Below are 17,507 nucleotides of genomic sequence, written 5' to 3' on the forward strand. Positions count from 1 at the left end.
ATTCAATTACTATATAGCTTGTAATCAACGCATTGTACAAAATTGTTCTCTCTTCCTAAACTCTCTTCTTCTCTCTTAATTCTTCTTCTTCTTCAACTGTCTTTTCTTGAGGTTACTCCTGAAATAGTAATTCGATCCTTGAATTCATTGAGAATTCCTTTAATCGAGTAACAAAGATTGATGGTTGAAATCCTAGACAATATAGGTCGGAGTTTAATTTGTGTCGTGTTAATTTTGTTGTTTACTGCTTACTGTGTTTACCTCTGAACCAGGTTCCGTCCTAATACGAGTGGTGGGATAAGTTAGTTCTTTCATTTGGCAAACACAAAGTTTGCATGGAGTGGAATTGGAATCCCTTGAGGTTCTAAAGCTGAAAGAAAATGCATTCATGGGTGAGACTTGGAAGCTGGAGGTAGTAGATTTTATTGAACTCCAGATATTGTGGATCAAGAGGGCCGAATTAGAAACTTGGAAGGCGTAGAATCTTAACTTCATAATGTCAGGCCAATATTAGAATCCACCCCATTGTCATCCCTAAGTTTCAGCTACATATTTAAGGAAGATAATTTTCCCCGAGAAAATTTATTGGTTTTCCGATCACTAGTACTCAAGCTTACGCGAAGATGAAGGTCAAGATTTGTCTCTTGTTCTGTTTCCAACTTCCAAAAGGAGCATTTTTTTTTTGGAGGATGCAGTAGTGTCTGAAACTTCCCTATTCAAAAATGATTAACTAGAATTCATCTGAAAGCTTAGATACCAAGTTAATAAGACTTGCAATAGCGCCTTTGTTGGGAGTAACGTATCTTTCAACAAAAACAATGATAGATTAAAACAACAGTTTTACACGAATGAAACAAAGCAAATACAAAGATAACAGAATAGGAAAGATGCAAACAACAGTTTTACACAAATGAAACAAAGCAAATACAAAGATAACAGAATAGGAAAGATGCAAACAGTTTCACAACCAAGAAAAAAAAACAATTTACATAAAGGGGAACTCGAGATGCAGCAGAACTAGCCTTATTTCAAAATCACACTACTCCAGTTATTTGTCTGATGAGCTCTGGCTTCCAGCAAACTCAATGTCCAAGTTCTCTCCTGCAGAAAGGAGGAAAATTAAGAGCGGACTGCAAGTTCATAATGTAAGGAAAGAATTGATTAGTTATGGTATTCACCAGCAGGACTATTAGTGAAGACTATAATGTGGTTTTGAATGATTTAAGTATAAATGAATTCAACTGACCTTTTATATCACTGTGGAACCTTGGATTCATTTTCAGGAGGGAATATGCTTAGCTTGAGTTCCATGCTTTAGATGTCTTGCTATCCCGAACACTTTTTGCGGATTTTACTGCTTTGCTTGTGTTCTCAAGTCTCATCTCTTGAAGGCTAAGTATATCAGCCAGCTCAAGTGGCACAGCATCGAGCTCATCACAAGAGATAAGAACAAGTTGCCTAAGCACGGGGAAGTTAATAACCGAAGCCTCCCAAGATTCTAATTCTGACCTTTCAATCCACAAGACTTGGAGTGCGCTAAATCCACTCTTTGGCTTCCAGAGATCACCCGTGAATGCATTTTCTTAAACTTTAGGACCTCAAAGAGATTCCAAACGTCCCCCAATTTATCCGCCTCACTCCAAGCAAACCTTGTGTTTGTCAGAGTCAACTTCTTCACCGTACGTACCAGTTTGGAGAATGCTAGTGGAAGGTGAAGTGTTTTATTTATGAAAAGAACATCATTCAACAATTTCAAATGTTCCAGACACTGTAGCTCTTCAAGATTGTTGATACCACCCTTGTAAGCACCAAGAAAAGCCGCCATTTGCCCTTGAATGCTCAATTTTCTTACATTACAGGCCTTTGCTAGCACATCTTTCTCACAACTTTCTGGCGCAACCATAGAAAGAGTCTGTAGACAAGAAGGTTTACCTGTGGTGGTAGTCGGGGATGGCAATTTTGCAGGTATGTTGGTGTGGAGATGCCTCAACTGTAACAAGTTCCATATTTCTGCTTTTACTTCAAGAGTGGGCTCTAAGGTACTTGTATTAAGTATTAGAGTTTGTAAATTCCAGAATTTACCAAAGGTAGGAGGGAGGGCCTTAAAGTCACCTGAGATAGCAATATACCTCAAATGAAATAATTGGTTGAAGTCTTTGGAGAAAATAAACTTGAGAGATTCAACATCCAAGACTCTCATAAGTGGAAAGGCTTTGTGAATGAGTTTGATTTCATTAGGAGACAAGTCAATTGGTTTTTGTTTTGAGGAAAAACAATAGAAAGATCTGACATGTTCTGCAAAAGGTGTTTGGAGAGAAAGTCAGACAGATTAGATGGTTGAATACACAATTGACGGCAAGTATCTGGGTCCAGGGTAGATTGATCAGGTTCTTGAAAAAGCCATCTGTTACTAGCCTCCTTTTTGCAGAACTGATACAACATATCGTGAAGACGACATGTTTTTATTTGACCATCAGACCTCTTTTGCATTATTATTACTAAATTTCTGTTGAGAAGATCTGTCAAACAAAACTCTGCTATCTCCTCTAGAGTGAAGTTAGGCTGCGGCTTTATCAACCCCTCTGCTATCCACAAACGAATCAATTTCCAACAAGGGATATCAAAGCCTCGAGGAAAGACACCACAATACAAGAAGCACATCTGCACTTCTTGGGGCAAATGATCATAACTCAACTTCCCACACATCATCTAAAACAATGAGACATCTACCTCCTTTCTTGATATAACTACCTATTGCCTTAGCCAAATGTGTCCACATCGTCATTGAGATGATCTTCTATGGTTTTTTTGAAGAATTTAAGAATCCTAAGATAAATATCCTTTGCTTTGCATTCCTGACCGACGTAAACCCAAACAATGCTATAAAATTTATTTGTAAGCTTAGAATCATTATAGATTTTTCTTGCCAGTGTAGTTTTTCCAAGTCCGGGCATTCCCACAACTGGGATAATATCCACACTGTCCATCGGTCCTTCAACAAGTCGCTTGATCACTTTATTAGCTTCGTCATCAAACCCGACCACTGCATCATTCTCCAAAGAAGGACCCTTTTAAACATATGAATCACATCAGAAAACAGAATGGCTGATCTTCACAAGATATACATCTAAAGTAAGTCACATTTTATTAGAGCTGAAAGTGACTCATATATACCGCTATTGTTAAACAAATGACTCACATATACTCTTTCCTACTAACGAAAGTGAGAAAAATTAAGTTTGAATCAAAAATATTATCCATGTAGTGGTATAATTGATTATTCTCACACATTTTTTTATTTTTTATTTTTCTGATTCAATACTAATTTGAATTTATTATGTTGGTAAAATTTATTTATTTTTTACCAATTTTCTTGTAAACTTTATTATAGATGCCAAAAGAAAAATTACGGATACAAAATCTAAATTACAATAGAGCCAAAAATAAATTATTTTTAAGTTTTTTCTCTTTTTCATTCATAGTTCTTTCTTTTTATTTCTCGTATCTATACACTAAAGAATGAAAGAAAAAAAGGAAACAAAAACACGAAGTTCTAATGATATCAAAGAAGCCAAAAAAATTAAAAAATTATTGTGCAAAGGAGTGACATAGAAATTTCTATATAAAAGGTATTCCATTTCCTTTAATTTCACCTTAGCTTTTGTATTGATTATATGAATCATTAAAATTGTCCAGACTTTCCCTATCGATTTTGGCCAAAGTACCCAAAATTCGTTGATCAAATCGGACATGAATCCCACATATACACCCACACCCATGTCATGTCGACACGAGTGTGGCACCAAAAGTGAAGAGTCTGAGCAACTTAAGTGGTAAATGCTTTTTCATCATTAATCAAAGGTCTCAGGTTCAAGTTTGTCATGTAGGACATGTGCGTCTACTTGTTCAATTTTATACAAGTTGAAGTATCTATTTGTGCACACTAAAATTGAATGACAAAGTATGAGTTGAGTCCAAGTTAAAAAAATATTCTTACTCCCTCCGTTTCATGTGGTACTTTTCAGATTTTGAAATTCAAATAAATCTATCTTTGATCGTAAGTTTTTCATAAATCTTTTAAATATTTTGAATTATCAATTATTGTGACTCATAGTACTTTTTATGTAATTTATAAATATATAAATTTCATGAAAAATGAAAAGTGTCACATAAATCGACACAGAGTAAGTATTTTTTCTTATCCCAATTTCACACCACTTACCCCTTCCCCATCCCAAAAAAAAAAAGAGTCTGAGCAACTCAAGTGGTAAATACTTCCTCATCATTAATCAAAGGTCTCATGTTCAAGTTTGTCATGTAGGACACGTGTGTCTACTTGTTCAATTTTATACAAGTTGAAGTATCTATTTGTGCACACTAAAATTGAATGACAAAGTATGAGTTGAGTCCAAGTTAAAAAAATATTCTTACTCCCTCCGTTTCATGTGGTACTTTTCAGATTTTGAAATTCAAATAAATCTATCTTTGATCGTAAGTTTTTCATAAATCTTTTAAATATTTTGAATTATCAATTATTGTGACTCATAGTACTTTTTATGTAATTTATAAATATATAAATTTCATGAAAAATGAAAAGTGTCACATAAATCGACACAGAGTAAGTATTTTTTCTTATCCCAATTTCACACCACTTACCCCTTCCCCATCCCAAAAAAAAAATTCAAATCTCAAATTTTGACTTTAGGCCACACATTAGTTGTTAACAAGAAGTTTGAATTATACCTGAGTTACTTCCTCTTTTTTATGGTGCTCAATAACAGGGGTGGCCTGAAGTGCTTGATTGCTGCTACGAAGTTCTTTGACTTGATCATTTATTCCTTTAATCTCAGCAGCAAGATTCCTAACTTTAATCAGATTACGTGGCCAATCGAATATCCTTCCCATCGTATTTTTATCTTGATGCAGCTTTGCTTAAACCAGAAATTTATCAATGGCATCTTCAGCTCTGTGCACAGTTTTATGAATTTCTATCACCAAAACTTTCCACTGCTCACTATTCGTGTATCCGAATTTTGCAGCATCATCTAAAAATGCTTTGAGTTGAGCAATTTTGAGTAGATTTTCCAATTCTCCCTTTGCACCTCCAATAGCTGCAACAAATTCTCTACCAGAAAATTCACCACTGCATCTGCCATATCTCCTTTCAATTGGTTATTACAAATCTAACAAAGATATTTTTCTTTTTTTTTTCAACTATTAGCTTGTAATGTCTTTATATCACCACAGCTGTTATATATAAATAAAAATAATGTAGGGGAATATGTGTTTTTTTTTTATAAGTCTTTGTTTTGTATTCTTATTTTAAAATGTAAGTTGACTGAATTTTTAGTTTAAGTCTTTATTCTGTATTCTTATTTTAAATGGAAAATGGTCAAAAATACCTCTGAACTATTGGAAATGGATCAAAAATATCGTCCGTTTGATTTTGAGGTCAAAAATACCTTTACTGTTAGTATATTGGCTTACTTTTACCCCTCAAAACTAACAGATACCATGTCACTTAAAAAATCACATAAAACAATATTTTTTTGTTGACTTGGAAATTCAAATGGATAAACTCCCAACATGGCAGCAACAGTCCACAAGTGGGTCTAATGTGGACCAAGATGAGCCACCTTCTTTCATAGCTTCCTGTGCATTTTCTCCCAATTCTTCCTCACCATTTCTCCCTTTTCCCCTTCCATTAACTCTCTAACCATTTTCTCTATTTGTTCAGCTTCCACGAATCCTCTCACTGATCCATTTCTCGGCATGATCCTCAGTCCCACCCCAATTTCTTCTGTCACCATTCTTGCATTTAAGTGCTGCTCAGCCATAAATGGTAGTGCCAAAACAGGCACTTTAGCACATATACTTTTCAAAATAGAGTTCCATCCACAATGACTCAAAAACCCTTTGATGCTTTTGTGATTCAACACCTCATTCTGATCTACCCGTTCTTTCACTATTAATGCTCTGTTTTTTACTCTGTCCTCTAACCCTGCCAAATGCTCGATAACATTTTGTCTTGTTACCCATAAGAAACATGTGATGGATAATTCCAAGTCCCTTTGCAATTTCTTGTATTTGCTCAGCAGAAATATCTGCCTGAGTACCAAATGCTACGTACATAACAGACTGTTTTTCTGTCAATTTATTGTTTAGCCATTGCCTCCATGTTTCATCGGTTTGAGAGAGTGCTGCTTTAATGGGCCGCTTGGTTAAGCAAAGAGGCCCAACACACCATGATTTTGGTCCGAGGTGTTGGTCGGAATTGATAAAGAATAGAGAGAAGAAATCTGGTGTGGTTTTTCCTATTTTATTTATAAACTTTCGTCTTCGGTTAGGAGAACGGCAATGGCAACATCGATCTTGTAGATTACTTTCGGTTGTATTTGCGTCTCTGCATTCATTTATTTCTTTTGTGGATCCATGATTGTTCGACTACAATTTACACATTAGGTCTTTTTGTCCATTTGAATTTTCAAGTCAGTAACAAAATATTGTTTTATGTGATTTTTTAGGTGATATGGCATCTGTTAGTTTTGAGGGGTAAAAGTGAGCCAACACTAACGGTAAGGGTATTTTTTATCCCAAAATCAAACGGAGGGTATATTTGATCCATTTCCAATAGTTCAGGGTTATTTTTGAGCCTTTTCCGTATTTTAAATGCAAATAGGCCAGGGCGGACCCACGTACAACAAACGAACGAGCACCCATTAATTTTGACGTAAATTCATATATTTATAGAGAATTTTTTTTTTTCTAAAATGGTTATAGTAAAGCATTAGCCTTTAATGAATGAAAAGTTTGTTGGGTGGTTTGGTTTGGAATTGTAATGTTTTCTTCTTTTGATCCAATACAGATTCTTTATGTATTTATTTTATATTTCATTAAAAATTTTGTAATTTCTCGTGATTAAAGATCACTTTTTTTTTGTTTTTTCTTGAGAAATTTTGGCCGGTTAAGAAATCTTACAATGTTAATTTTATTTTATTTTTAGAAATGGAGAGTTTTTAACTATAACATTTAGTTGAACACTTCTACAATTATACTACTGTATAGTTTATGGTAAATTTATATTTTAAAAGCAAGCATCCACAAACTTAAAATCATAAATTCGTCAAGGGGTTTACAAGTTAAATAGTTAAGACAAATCAAACTAATGAACCAAGTCAAATAGAAGAATAAAAATTCAAATTTGTGGTTTGATTTAGTTTGTTTAGCATTGAAAGAAAAATCGACTATTGGTTTGGTTTGGTATTAATAGGTAAAAAAACTCAAGTTTCTTTATCTCCACGAGATAGTGATAAAATCTGCATACACACTACACTCCGACCTTATTTAGTGAGATTTCACTGAATATGTAATTATTATTTTGTTAATATATTTTAAATTAATTTATAATTTTCAATGCGTAGATATATTATTTCAAATTTAAGATTGTAATTATATTATTTTGTATTCAAATCGAAAGTTACAATCTACTTCATAAGTATTTTATTCACTCGAAAGTTCACCACTGTATCTGCCAGATCTCCTTTTAATTGCTTACAAATATGATAATATTGTTTATTTTTTCAACTAGTAGCTAGCAATGAGATCGTCACATCACCAAATGTGTATATAAATAATGTAGTGGAATATGTTGTAAGGCTCTGTTTGATCCCATGAAATGAAATCATGATATACAATCATATGAAATGAAGTTAAAGTTTTGGTTGGACATGTAAATTGGATTTTTATGCATTATCACAAAGTTATTCTAAAAAAAATATAATATTTATTTATTGAACTTTAGTTCACTAAAAAAAAGTAAAATTGAACTTGAGTTGTAGTGTACTATTCTTTAATAAAATAAAACATGATTAATATCATTAGTAACTATATCATTATGTTCATATTCTATGAATATTTCATCACTTTTTGGTATTCACGCAGAAAAAAATATACAGATATAAAATGGTGAAATTTTCTTTTATAAAATATAAACTTGTGGGTTAATTTTTGTATTTGAAAAATATAAAATCATGATATGAAATTCTCAAATTAATTTTTTTAAAAAAATTGGAATTTCACCGTTTGATCTAAAAACACGAGATAAAATCACTTATCCAAATACTAATTTTAAATTACGAGATAAAATTATATGTCCAAACGCTTAATAAGTTGACCGACTTTTTTTTTAGTCTTTCATCTTTTTTAATAGCGATGAGTCTTCACATCGTCATGTCCTTTTTAAATTCAAACTCATAAATGTCTACACATAACTGCAAACACTTGTCCTTTCCTTTAAATAGTAATAAATATTTTTTTATTCTTAATCAAATGTCACATATTTAAATCCTTTTAGATAAAAAGTCACATTTGTTAGAGAATATTTTATCCTTTAATATAAAAAAATTTCGATAACTAAGCTCCAATATAAAAACCATACATCGTGTGAGAAATAAAAAAAAAAAAATAGACATGTCATTTCCTTTTCTACGGATGACTCATTGCCAAAATAATGGATTACAAGTAGATATTTTAAAGAGTAACATGTGAATAGATTGAAAAATGAGATTATTGCAGTTGGTGAAGGTATGATATTTGTATTTGGCATAATACATAAATATGATCTTTAATTTGGTTTCATTTCACATTTATGTTTTCTAATTTTGAATGTGTTCAAATAAACACTTAAACTTGTACAAAGTTAAACAAATAAATACACACATCCTATCAATGTGACGAATCCAAAAATTTTATATCATGGGTGCTTAATTATTTTTAGTTTTAAAATTGTTATATAGAATGGGTGCTTAGTTAATATACTTGAATGAATTATTAGTTATTGTATACAAATAATAGTGTTTATCACAAAAAGCAATGGGTGCTTAAGCACCCATAGTCCATAACCTACACCCGCCATTGCGTTCTACGTGACACTTTATATGGTAATTTGCATCATACGTGGCGTTCTATGTGTATTATGCCACATAGAAGTCATGTGTCTATTTATTCAACTTTATACAAGTATATAATTACATATAAGTATATAGTTACATAAGTACTGAATATCATACCGAAGTATATAGTTACGTAAATAACACACACACGTATAAACTAAATATTTAGAAGTTGAAACTTTGACTACTCTATTTTGATAAAAATATATTTTAAATGTTATTGATTAACAAAATGATTTTTATTTCTACTTTCTTTTGAATATACATTTCTGATGAACATGGAATTAAAAAAATCATAGAGTACAAATTCAACGACGATGGAAATAAGGTTAAGATCACTACAACCACCCGCGTTCGAAAACTCACCAACGCTCGTCTCAGCAAACGGGCTATTGAACGTCGGGATTGGCCTAATTTCGGTGACGCTGTTCATGAGGATGTTGGAAGTAGACTCACCATGGTTTCTACTGAAGAGATCTTGCTTGAAAGACCCAGAGCCCCAGGTCACATTTCGCACATTAACATATATATGTGCAATTGTTGATATCGAAGATGTAAAATAAGTAATGTTATTGCATAAAATCCAAATGGTTTTCCTTTATTATCTCATAAACATTATCTTTCTTTTAAATTCCAATTCTTCTCAATAAATAAAGTGACTTTGTGAGATAATGATTATTGGTTTAGTCATGACCATCCAGAAATCGACTTATTAATACATAGATGAAGCTAATAGTATTGAGTTTCTGTAGTTAAATATAAATGTGAAGTGTGAATTTGTTAGTTCTCACAGTCAAGGTTTCAAGTTGCACTTCTATCATACAATCTTTTATGTGCATGCATTACATAGCCATTAAGCACATCACTTATTTTCTAAACGTCGAAGCACATGGCTGCACCATTGGTAATTCTCGTAGCTTATCCAGTTAAGTTTTTGTACCTCTAGTAACTTGAAACTTTTGCTGTACTGCGTGGAGCTCATGTCAACCACTTTCTCAAATGAAATATTCTTAGTTTTATCGTCTTCAGTGACATGGCAATCTGTTCTGTCAAAATGTTTTTTGGTAACTAAATTGATTTAATAGGTGGTGGTGAATGATGTCAGTAATTAGTATTAATACTATATAAGCAAGCACGGGCCCAACACAATTGATTATCAACACAAGTTATTTTAGTAGCACATTCAAAAGTTATCTTCATGTACTCGTACTTGGATCATAACTCATAATTACAAACTTGTGTACAAAAACTGAATAGTTAAAAATTAAATGCATATCTGTCTTGATATGAAACTATTTCAATCTGAAATCTTAGATAAACGTGGACCGAGATATGGTGCCATGTCAATTGAAGCAGTCGGTAGAATGTTATTGTCGGGTGTATTCCTGCAACACTTTAGTCATAATTCTACGGATTCTTCTTGTTTACCATGGTAAGCACTTCTTGAACTTGGTGCAATCATCTTTGCTCTAGATTACAAAGACACCTACAGTGGAAGACAATGCGACAACACTTAGGCCAGATCTATGTATGTATATTCCATGCCTTCTGAAATTATAAAGCACTTACAAAATTACAAACTATCAATTGTCATTTTCCTAGAAATAATAGTAGTAAGAATGTTATGTTTTATCCTAAGCAGTGACAAATGACACAACACATGGTCCAAATGAGTCTCTATCTTCGTTTCTTAAAATATACCTGAGATTTATGTGTCTGATAAGGGAATATTAAGTGCACAAGAGCCTCATATATTCAAATTTAAATGGGTTTGTTCCCCTTTAATTTCTATTATATCAGACGTAATTCAAATATTTACTCTTAGAAGAATTCACAACTATCGAACGTAATTCAATTTTTTACTCCTAGAAGAATTCACAACTGGAGATTATAGATTCCCGCAAGAAAAGTTTAGATGTTAGCATCATCTACTTTACATTTTGACATAACTACACAGAATTGTTATTTCGGGTAACCAATGCCAAGATCATTCACATCCCTGACATGAACATCAATTTTCAAACACGATATATGTTATCTTACAAATAAATTTGTTGATATTTAAGCATGCCACAACATTCTAACCCAAAATTTTCAAAATAACTTGAATGGAACCTACCTTGGAGAATTGTTGCAGATCATTGTTGGCATTGAGGTAGACCAAATGCTTAAAGCCTTAGACAAATCAACTTCTGCAGCACACAAATGAACATTCATACGATAACAAAAGATAGAAGGGCATATACAAACAAAAGCCCCATATACACTCAAAGCAATGTTTGTTGAAACTATAATACTCAAGCATATGACACCCATTAATTGTTCAATACCAAAACTTTGATATTTAATAAAGCCACTTTCATCCGTTTTCAGTTTAGCTTTAGATTGTATACTAACTGAATTGATTGAGATCAAAGTCCACAGATCCTGCATATTTACATGTTCTTCGGGTCACCTGCATCATCATGTTTACATTGGGCAAGATGTTTTGGCTAGTCTTGGTAAAAAACACTACATAAAGGAACCAAGGGTCAAGATAAGTACAAAAATTGAAAGAAAGGTCGAAGCAAGGTGCAAACAGGAGTACAACACGGAGCTGAAAACTACTATTTGTTACATCTCTGAGATGAATAAATCATGAAGTGTAATCTCTTTGCTAGGACTCGCAGTTTAATAAAAAGAATTTTGTAAGTGCCTCTAGTCGAACATTATATTTAAGAACCTGAAATTGAAATATTGACAGTGTCTACTGAGTAAAATTCCTATTTATGTGAGCACAAAAGATATTTTTAAGTGTACTAATCAAATTGGCAGTCGTGTATTGTTGCCTATTCTTCTTAACTATCTAATATCACAAGTATAATGAAAATAAACTTAAAACAATCGCATGCTACTAAACTGACCTCAACGTGTGGTAAATAATCAGGTCTGAGGCATGCATCAACTGAAGAGTAGTATATGTACCTGAAATTTACAACAAAAATTAAAATGAACAGATAAGAAACACCACACTCCTCTCATTCAGATAATGTTTTCCTAGTCACAAGTAACTATGCCATATGAATGCCATTGAATCATGAGCAAATTTTTGTAATATTTTTTTAAGCTAATGCTAAAACACTAATGAAGGTTATCTGCAGAAAAATTGACTGACAACTACCTTGAAGTATCTTTTATCTTGTTTGACAATTTGACTTAGCAAACAATATGTATATTATTGTCAATCTTGATCTCACATCTTGTTTTTACCTTTTGTATCTTAATGGAAGAGATTGTGTAGCTTCAGTTCCATTCTTTATTTTTTTAAGTTTCTTTACAAGCAAAATATTTTTTTGTATCGTTATATCCACCAACATTTCCAAGAAAAGAAGAGTATTGTCTTATTGTCTTTTGACATCTGCTTTTCTTTTTTAATTTTTCATGTTTCAATGATATTCTTGACAATGCAAAATTCAAATGGTAAAGGCCTAAACTCTCATATTCACCTTCCTCAAATCAGAAGAAGAAATCATAAATTGAATAGTCTGTTTACTGATACAAAAATTATTGTAGAAATCCATCCTCAATGCGAATAGTTCATGATGACACGTATTAAGAGGATTCATGGCTTACTGTTCTAGATTAGGAATGCATCTAATATTGGTTCACACCCTGAATAACAAAGAATGATTCATAGCAATACAGAAACTGAGAACAAACTAAAGCGAAGAGAATTAAGAAGATCAAGCATTAAAATAATTTGATGTAGTTCAGAAACATATTTGTAAATGGCTATTATTACAAAGATTTTTTTAAAGCCATACAAGATTACAAAGTATGGGACATAGACAAAGCTGAAAAATAGGATTGACACTTCCATCTAATTTTCAAAATGTCTTTCTTTGATATACCAGCTTAATACCAATGTATTCAAATTCACCAAGTAAACTTTAATAAAATCAGTAAGATGATAAATGAAAGCATATAGTAGTCAATTTAATATCAATGATGTTCCTGTTATTGGCACAACATACCATTATACTTGTAATCCTATTGGAATGTATAATTATTCCAACAAGATTGTCAGTAGTTGAGCTTTTGTGGAGACATCTTCTTCAACTTCAGTTTTTTCAAGCAATGCTCTACTAACAGCACTTATTTATTTTTTAATCTATTTTTATCAATTTATGATCAAACAACTATACAAAAATCAACTTCCGCATAGAAAATGAAACCTTATAACTGTAATATAAGCTACAACATCTTTATTTTACTTGTCCTTTAAGATAGTCTAGTTTATAGAAAACCTAGAAAGTGAATATTACTAATGGTATGAAGAACTTTTAATTACAAAGGCAATATCATTCATATTAATAATCTGACCACTAATATAATACGTAAATAGTACAACTGCAATTTGCATGTTAATACTAAAACATTAATACCTACAAAGTAGTTTCAAGATGAACAAAAAACAGAAGGAGATCAAAAAGACCTCTATACTTTTTTTGTTTGAGAATTAAAAACAGAACTCTATACTTGAAAGCAAATCGAGATCACACAACATCTTAATGTGTTATGCTTCTTTTTTTTCTTCAAATTATTTTAGTAGCAATATCAGAAGTGATCCATACAGAAATGAAAATACACAATACATCTTGTGTAAGAGTAATTTTGCATTCAACATCTCAACTTTATGTGAATGGCAAACAGATATACCCCTTTCAAGTATCTTTAAGCAAGGAAAGTCTTCCATTAGAATAAAATATTGACATGTTATGAACACTCAAGTTAGCAAAGCTTATTTGCTATCATATTAGCCTCTTTAAGACAGTGGCCTATTAAAAAAGTATCACAGAGTTGTAGGCTTATTTTATTTCACTTGTGGGATTACGTTCAGTATGTCGTTGTTGTACTCTCCAATAGCCATGTAATTTTCTATCTATATTACCATAGAGTTAAATTCTATGTTAACATAGTGATTCTGAATGCACCAACATAAGCTTAATATTATGCCTTCATGAGGTAATTGACTTGGTGAAATATTGCTATATTAATTCCTTCAAAGTTAGCATTACATTTTATCTTCAATATTTTCCAATATATCACAAAGGAAATGCATTGCATCATCATCTGTTGTACAATGCTTTTAGGCTTCATAAGCCATCGTTCTATAAGTCAATGCCTCATGATGGTTCCGATTTCTAACCTCATTCCACAAGAATCACAGAAAGTTTTTCATACCTACCTTGGTTGCTACCTCAATCTACATAATCGGTGCTCCATATCTTACTGTTTATGAGTTCTACAACACAACAAATAAAGGCCCATGTATATTGAATTATGGAATTACTATCAGTAGGAATTACACTAACCTCCCAGACTCCACTCATGGAATTACATTGGATATGTTGTTGTTTTTGTATATCAATAGAGATTTTATTGCACAGTAAACTCTTCATGAAAAATGAAATCTTGAATAGAAACTTCCTATGCCATATTTTTAATTAGACAAATTCTTATTGTTCCTACTACTAAATTTTTTCCTGGCCCACCACAAGTAAATTTCTCGTGACCATCATATTCTACAGGCCAAGATTTACTCAAATTAGCCGTTGCAACTTAATATAACTATAATTTAACAAAAAAAACACAAACTTCTAAAATTGATAGCCTTGAGTTGAGGAAACTATACCCAAAACAATAGATTTTGCCTAACTTTGTTATGTAGAATACAGATGAGTATTTGTGATACTTGGGAAAGTTTAAAATCAGCTACCTCCAAAGAAGATATAATTTGGTTACTATATCATAAAAAAATTATTATTTCTAGCTACTAAATTTGATTTTTATTTTTCACTCAGCTGAAACAATACTCATTTACAGTGGTAAAATCGAGAGTGTGAATAAGGAGAAGTAATACAGGGAAAGAGATGAGAGAGTCTAGGTCTCTAGACATAGGTTTAATGTGTTAGACATAGCACGTAACAGACCATTATAAACCAATGGATTAAACAGACTTACCCCGTGTGCATTGTATCAGTATTGGAAGGGCTGCAACATTGAATTGTCCTTGTGAGTCCAAATGACAGAGTTGGAGGCATGGCAGCCTTGAGGAACCACGATTTCCCGGCAGCCTTGAGGAACCACGATTCCCAGTGGCCATGTATCAATTAAAGCTCACAGTTATGTTGGCGCTGAAAGTGGCCGCTTAAAAAGTTGAAGAAGGAGAATAGAAGGTTGTTTTGTTTTGGCGAATAGCCCATGATTCTACTTCTGTTTTGGAAAAGAGAGTATGTTTCTGCATCACACATGAGTGAGCACAGTTAAAGAATTCTAATGAATAATGAAAAGACAATTGATATTAGGCATTGGCCTATAGCTGAAGATAGCTCTCAATGAACTTACTAATGAGTCGACATAAAAATTAGTTGAGTCGAGTATTAACACTAAATTACCAGAATATACTATATATTTTAAAATTTAAAAAGAATCTAAAACAAGAGAAATTACAACCATAATCTGTTCTAACTAAGAGTTTAATGTATCCTTCAACTTCAACAACCATGAAATTCAGCCACAAAAATGAAATTTTTAAAGAGAACTTGAAAAGGCAAAAAAAAATAATAATGCTGAAGATGATAGTGAAAAAAAAAAACAGAATATTTAGGAGAAAAAAAGAGGATATCTGAACTTATATGTCAGTTGAAAGGATGAAGAAAAGTGAGCATTTCTTGATATTCTGAAAGCTCCGAGGATGAAAGAGAAGGCTTTAGTCGTAAGCAAGAGAGAATGGGATACTTATAGGGTTATGATTGTAATTGGAATATCATCAAGTGAAATGAATGAAATTAGTACAAGTTCTTCATCGTTCGTGGTTTAACTCTCGAGAGGGTGCTTCTTCTTGTTGATATTTGGATCGAGTTGGGGTTTGGAGAGATTGGTGAGGAAGAAGAGAAGAGAGAGACAAAAAGAACAATCTGGAATGGGAAAGAAATAAGAGGTCGTCGTTTGCTAAAAAAATCAGGCATACCTAATTTATTTTAGGGCAAATGGTTAAATATGCCTCTGTACTATTAGAAATAGTTTAAATATATCTTTCGTTATATTTTTGGGTTAAATATATTCCTTTTGATATACTTTCGGTTTAAATATACCCCTCTCATCATACATTGACACAAATTTACCCATAATTTTAACGGAATGACACATGTCAAGCTCAGAATGAAATGACCCCCCCCCCCCTTCCAAATACCTAATTTTTTTTTTGTTGAAACCCACTCGTTTAACTGGATCCAATCCATTTTATTTTCATCTTCTTCTTCTTCTTTTTTCAATATCCAAACCTTCAAAAGCTTGTACTTTTACAATTTACAGTAGGTTTCATTTTCTTTTTTCAGATTTTGCACTACTTTTTTCATTTGATTATTTGTTTTTTGGACAGTAACAAAGACGATCCTGAATTTGGAGATTGTCATATGGTTATTCATATAATCACTGAATTTGAATGTGAAAATATTATACACAAATAAAGTTTACTATTGAGAAGCTCTGAAAGAGCTCTACTGGTATGCTTACCCATGATACCTGCTCCTTTTCCTTAAAATTTGACTTTGCTGTCGTTTAAGGTTAATGTCCTGCTCATGGCAAGACCAAACTATGAAGGAATGAATCTAGCTAATGAAAATAAACGCCCTTTTTGAAGGTTTGGGTATTGAAGAAAGAAGAAATGAAAATAAAATGATCAATTGGGTCCAGTTAAACGGGTGGGTTTCAACAAAAAAAAAAAAAAAGTATTTAGAATTGGGGCGGGTCATTTTTTTTTAGCTTGACATGTGTCCTTCCGTTAAAGTTAAGGGCAAATTTGTGTCAAAGTATGATGGGAGGGGTATATTTAAACCGAAAGTATAACGAGAGGAGTATATTTGACCCGAAAGTATAACGAGGGGTATATTTAAACTATTTCTAATAGTACAGGGGTATAATTGGTATATTTACAGGTTTGCCCTTGATCGTTATGGGCTTCATGTTTCTCTATAATAGAAAAGAAAAAGAAATATAGTGGTGACTAAGGCTGGCAAACGGACAGGACCGGATCAACAGGACCGGATCAACAAGACCGGTTTTACCGGAACCGGTCCTCGTTACCGGAACCGGGTCTTACCGGAACCGATTTTATCAGAAATTTCCAAAGGTTCCGTCCGGTCCCTTAGTTACCGGATTGGAACCGGTTTGGACCGGACCGGAACCGGTTCTTATCGGATCATTGTGTATCGGTAATTTTTTATTTTTTTTTATTAACTTTAATTATTATATAATATTATATTATTAATTAATAAAATTATATTATTAAAAAACTTCAATTTAAAACTTTAAACTTTAAAGTTACTTTAAAGTTTCAATTGAATTTAAGTTTAAACTTTAAACTTTAAAGTTTAAAATTGACTTTAAATTTTAAAGTTTATAACTTTATATTGAATTTAAAGTTTAAGATTGACTTTAAAGTTTAAAGTTTAAAGTTTATATTGAATTTAAAGTTTAAATCTTAAAATTCAATTTCATATTAAAGTTTAAACT

General features: G+C 32.3%; 1 protein-coding gene and 1 long non-coding RNA gene across 5 annotated transcripts; both read right to left on the minus strand.

Annotated features, from left to right (window-relative positions):
• Positions 1-802: 802 nt before the first annotated feature.
• LOC102580123 (probable disease resistance RPP8-like protein 2) lies at positions 803-5,239 on the minus strand. Of its 2 annotated transcripts, XM_006340037.2 has the most exons (3): positions 4,744-5,239; positions 1,247-3,068; positions 803-1,101 (listed from the first exon to the last, which is right to left on the minus strand). In XM_006340037.2, the coding sequence occupies exons 1-2, from the start codon at positions 4,903-4,905 to the stop codon at positions 2,760-2,762; spliced, it is 471 nt and encodes a 156-aa protein (XP_006340099.1). In that variant the 5' UTR covers positions 4,906-5,239; the 3' UTR covers positions 803-1,101; positions 1,247-2,759. The 2 variants fall into 2 exon arrangements, with proteins under 2 accessions (XP_006340099.1, XP_015170224.1); XM_015314738.1 differs by lacking the exon at positions 4,744-5,239 and having other exon boundaries at positions 1,247-2,319.
• A 4,849-nt stretch (positions 5,240-10,088) lies between these two features.
• Positions 10,089-15,949, minus strand: LOC102580457 (uncharacterized). 3 transcript variants are annotated; one of them, XR_001475125.1, is made up of 5 exons: positions 15,625-15,949; positions 14,955-15,231; positions 11,855-11,915; positions 11,071-11,143; positions 10,089-10,437 (listed from the first exon to the last, which is right to left on the minus strand). It is a non-coding gene; the product is annotated as an uncharacterized lncRNA (long non-coding RNA). The 3 variants fall into 3 exon arrangements; XR_001475126.1 differs by lacking the exon at positions 14,955-15,231; XR_366716.2 differs by lacking the exon at positions 15,625-15,949 and having other exon boundaries at positions 14,955-15,543.
• Between the last annotated feature and the right edge of the window lie 1,558 nt (positions 15,950-17,507).

Source organism: Solanum tuberosum, unplaced genomic scaffold, assembly GCF_000226075.1.
Source record: "Solanum tuberosum cultivar DM 1-3 516 R44 unplaced genomic scaffold, SolTub_3.0 scf00016, whole genome shotgun sequence".
NCBI classification, from domain to species: domain Eukaryota; kingdom Viridiplantae; phylum Streptophyta; class Magnoliopsida; order Solanales; family Solanaceae; genus Solanum; species Solanum tuberosum.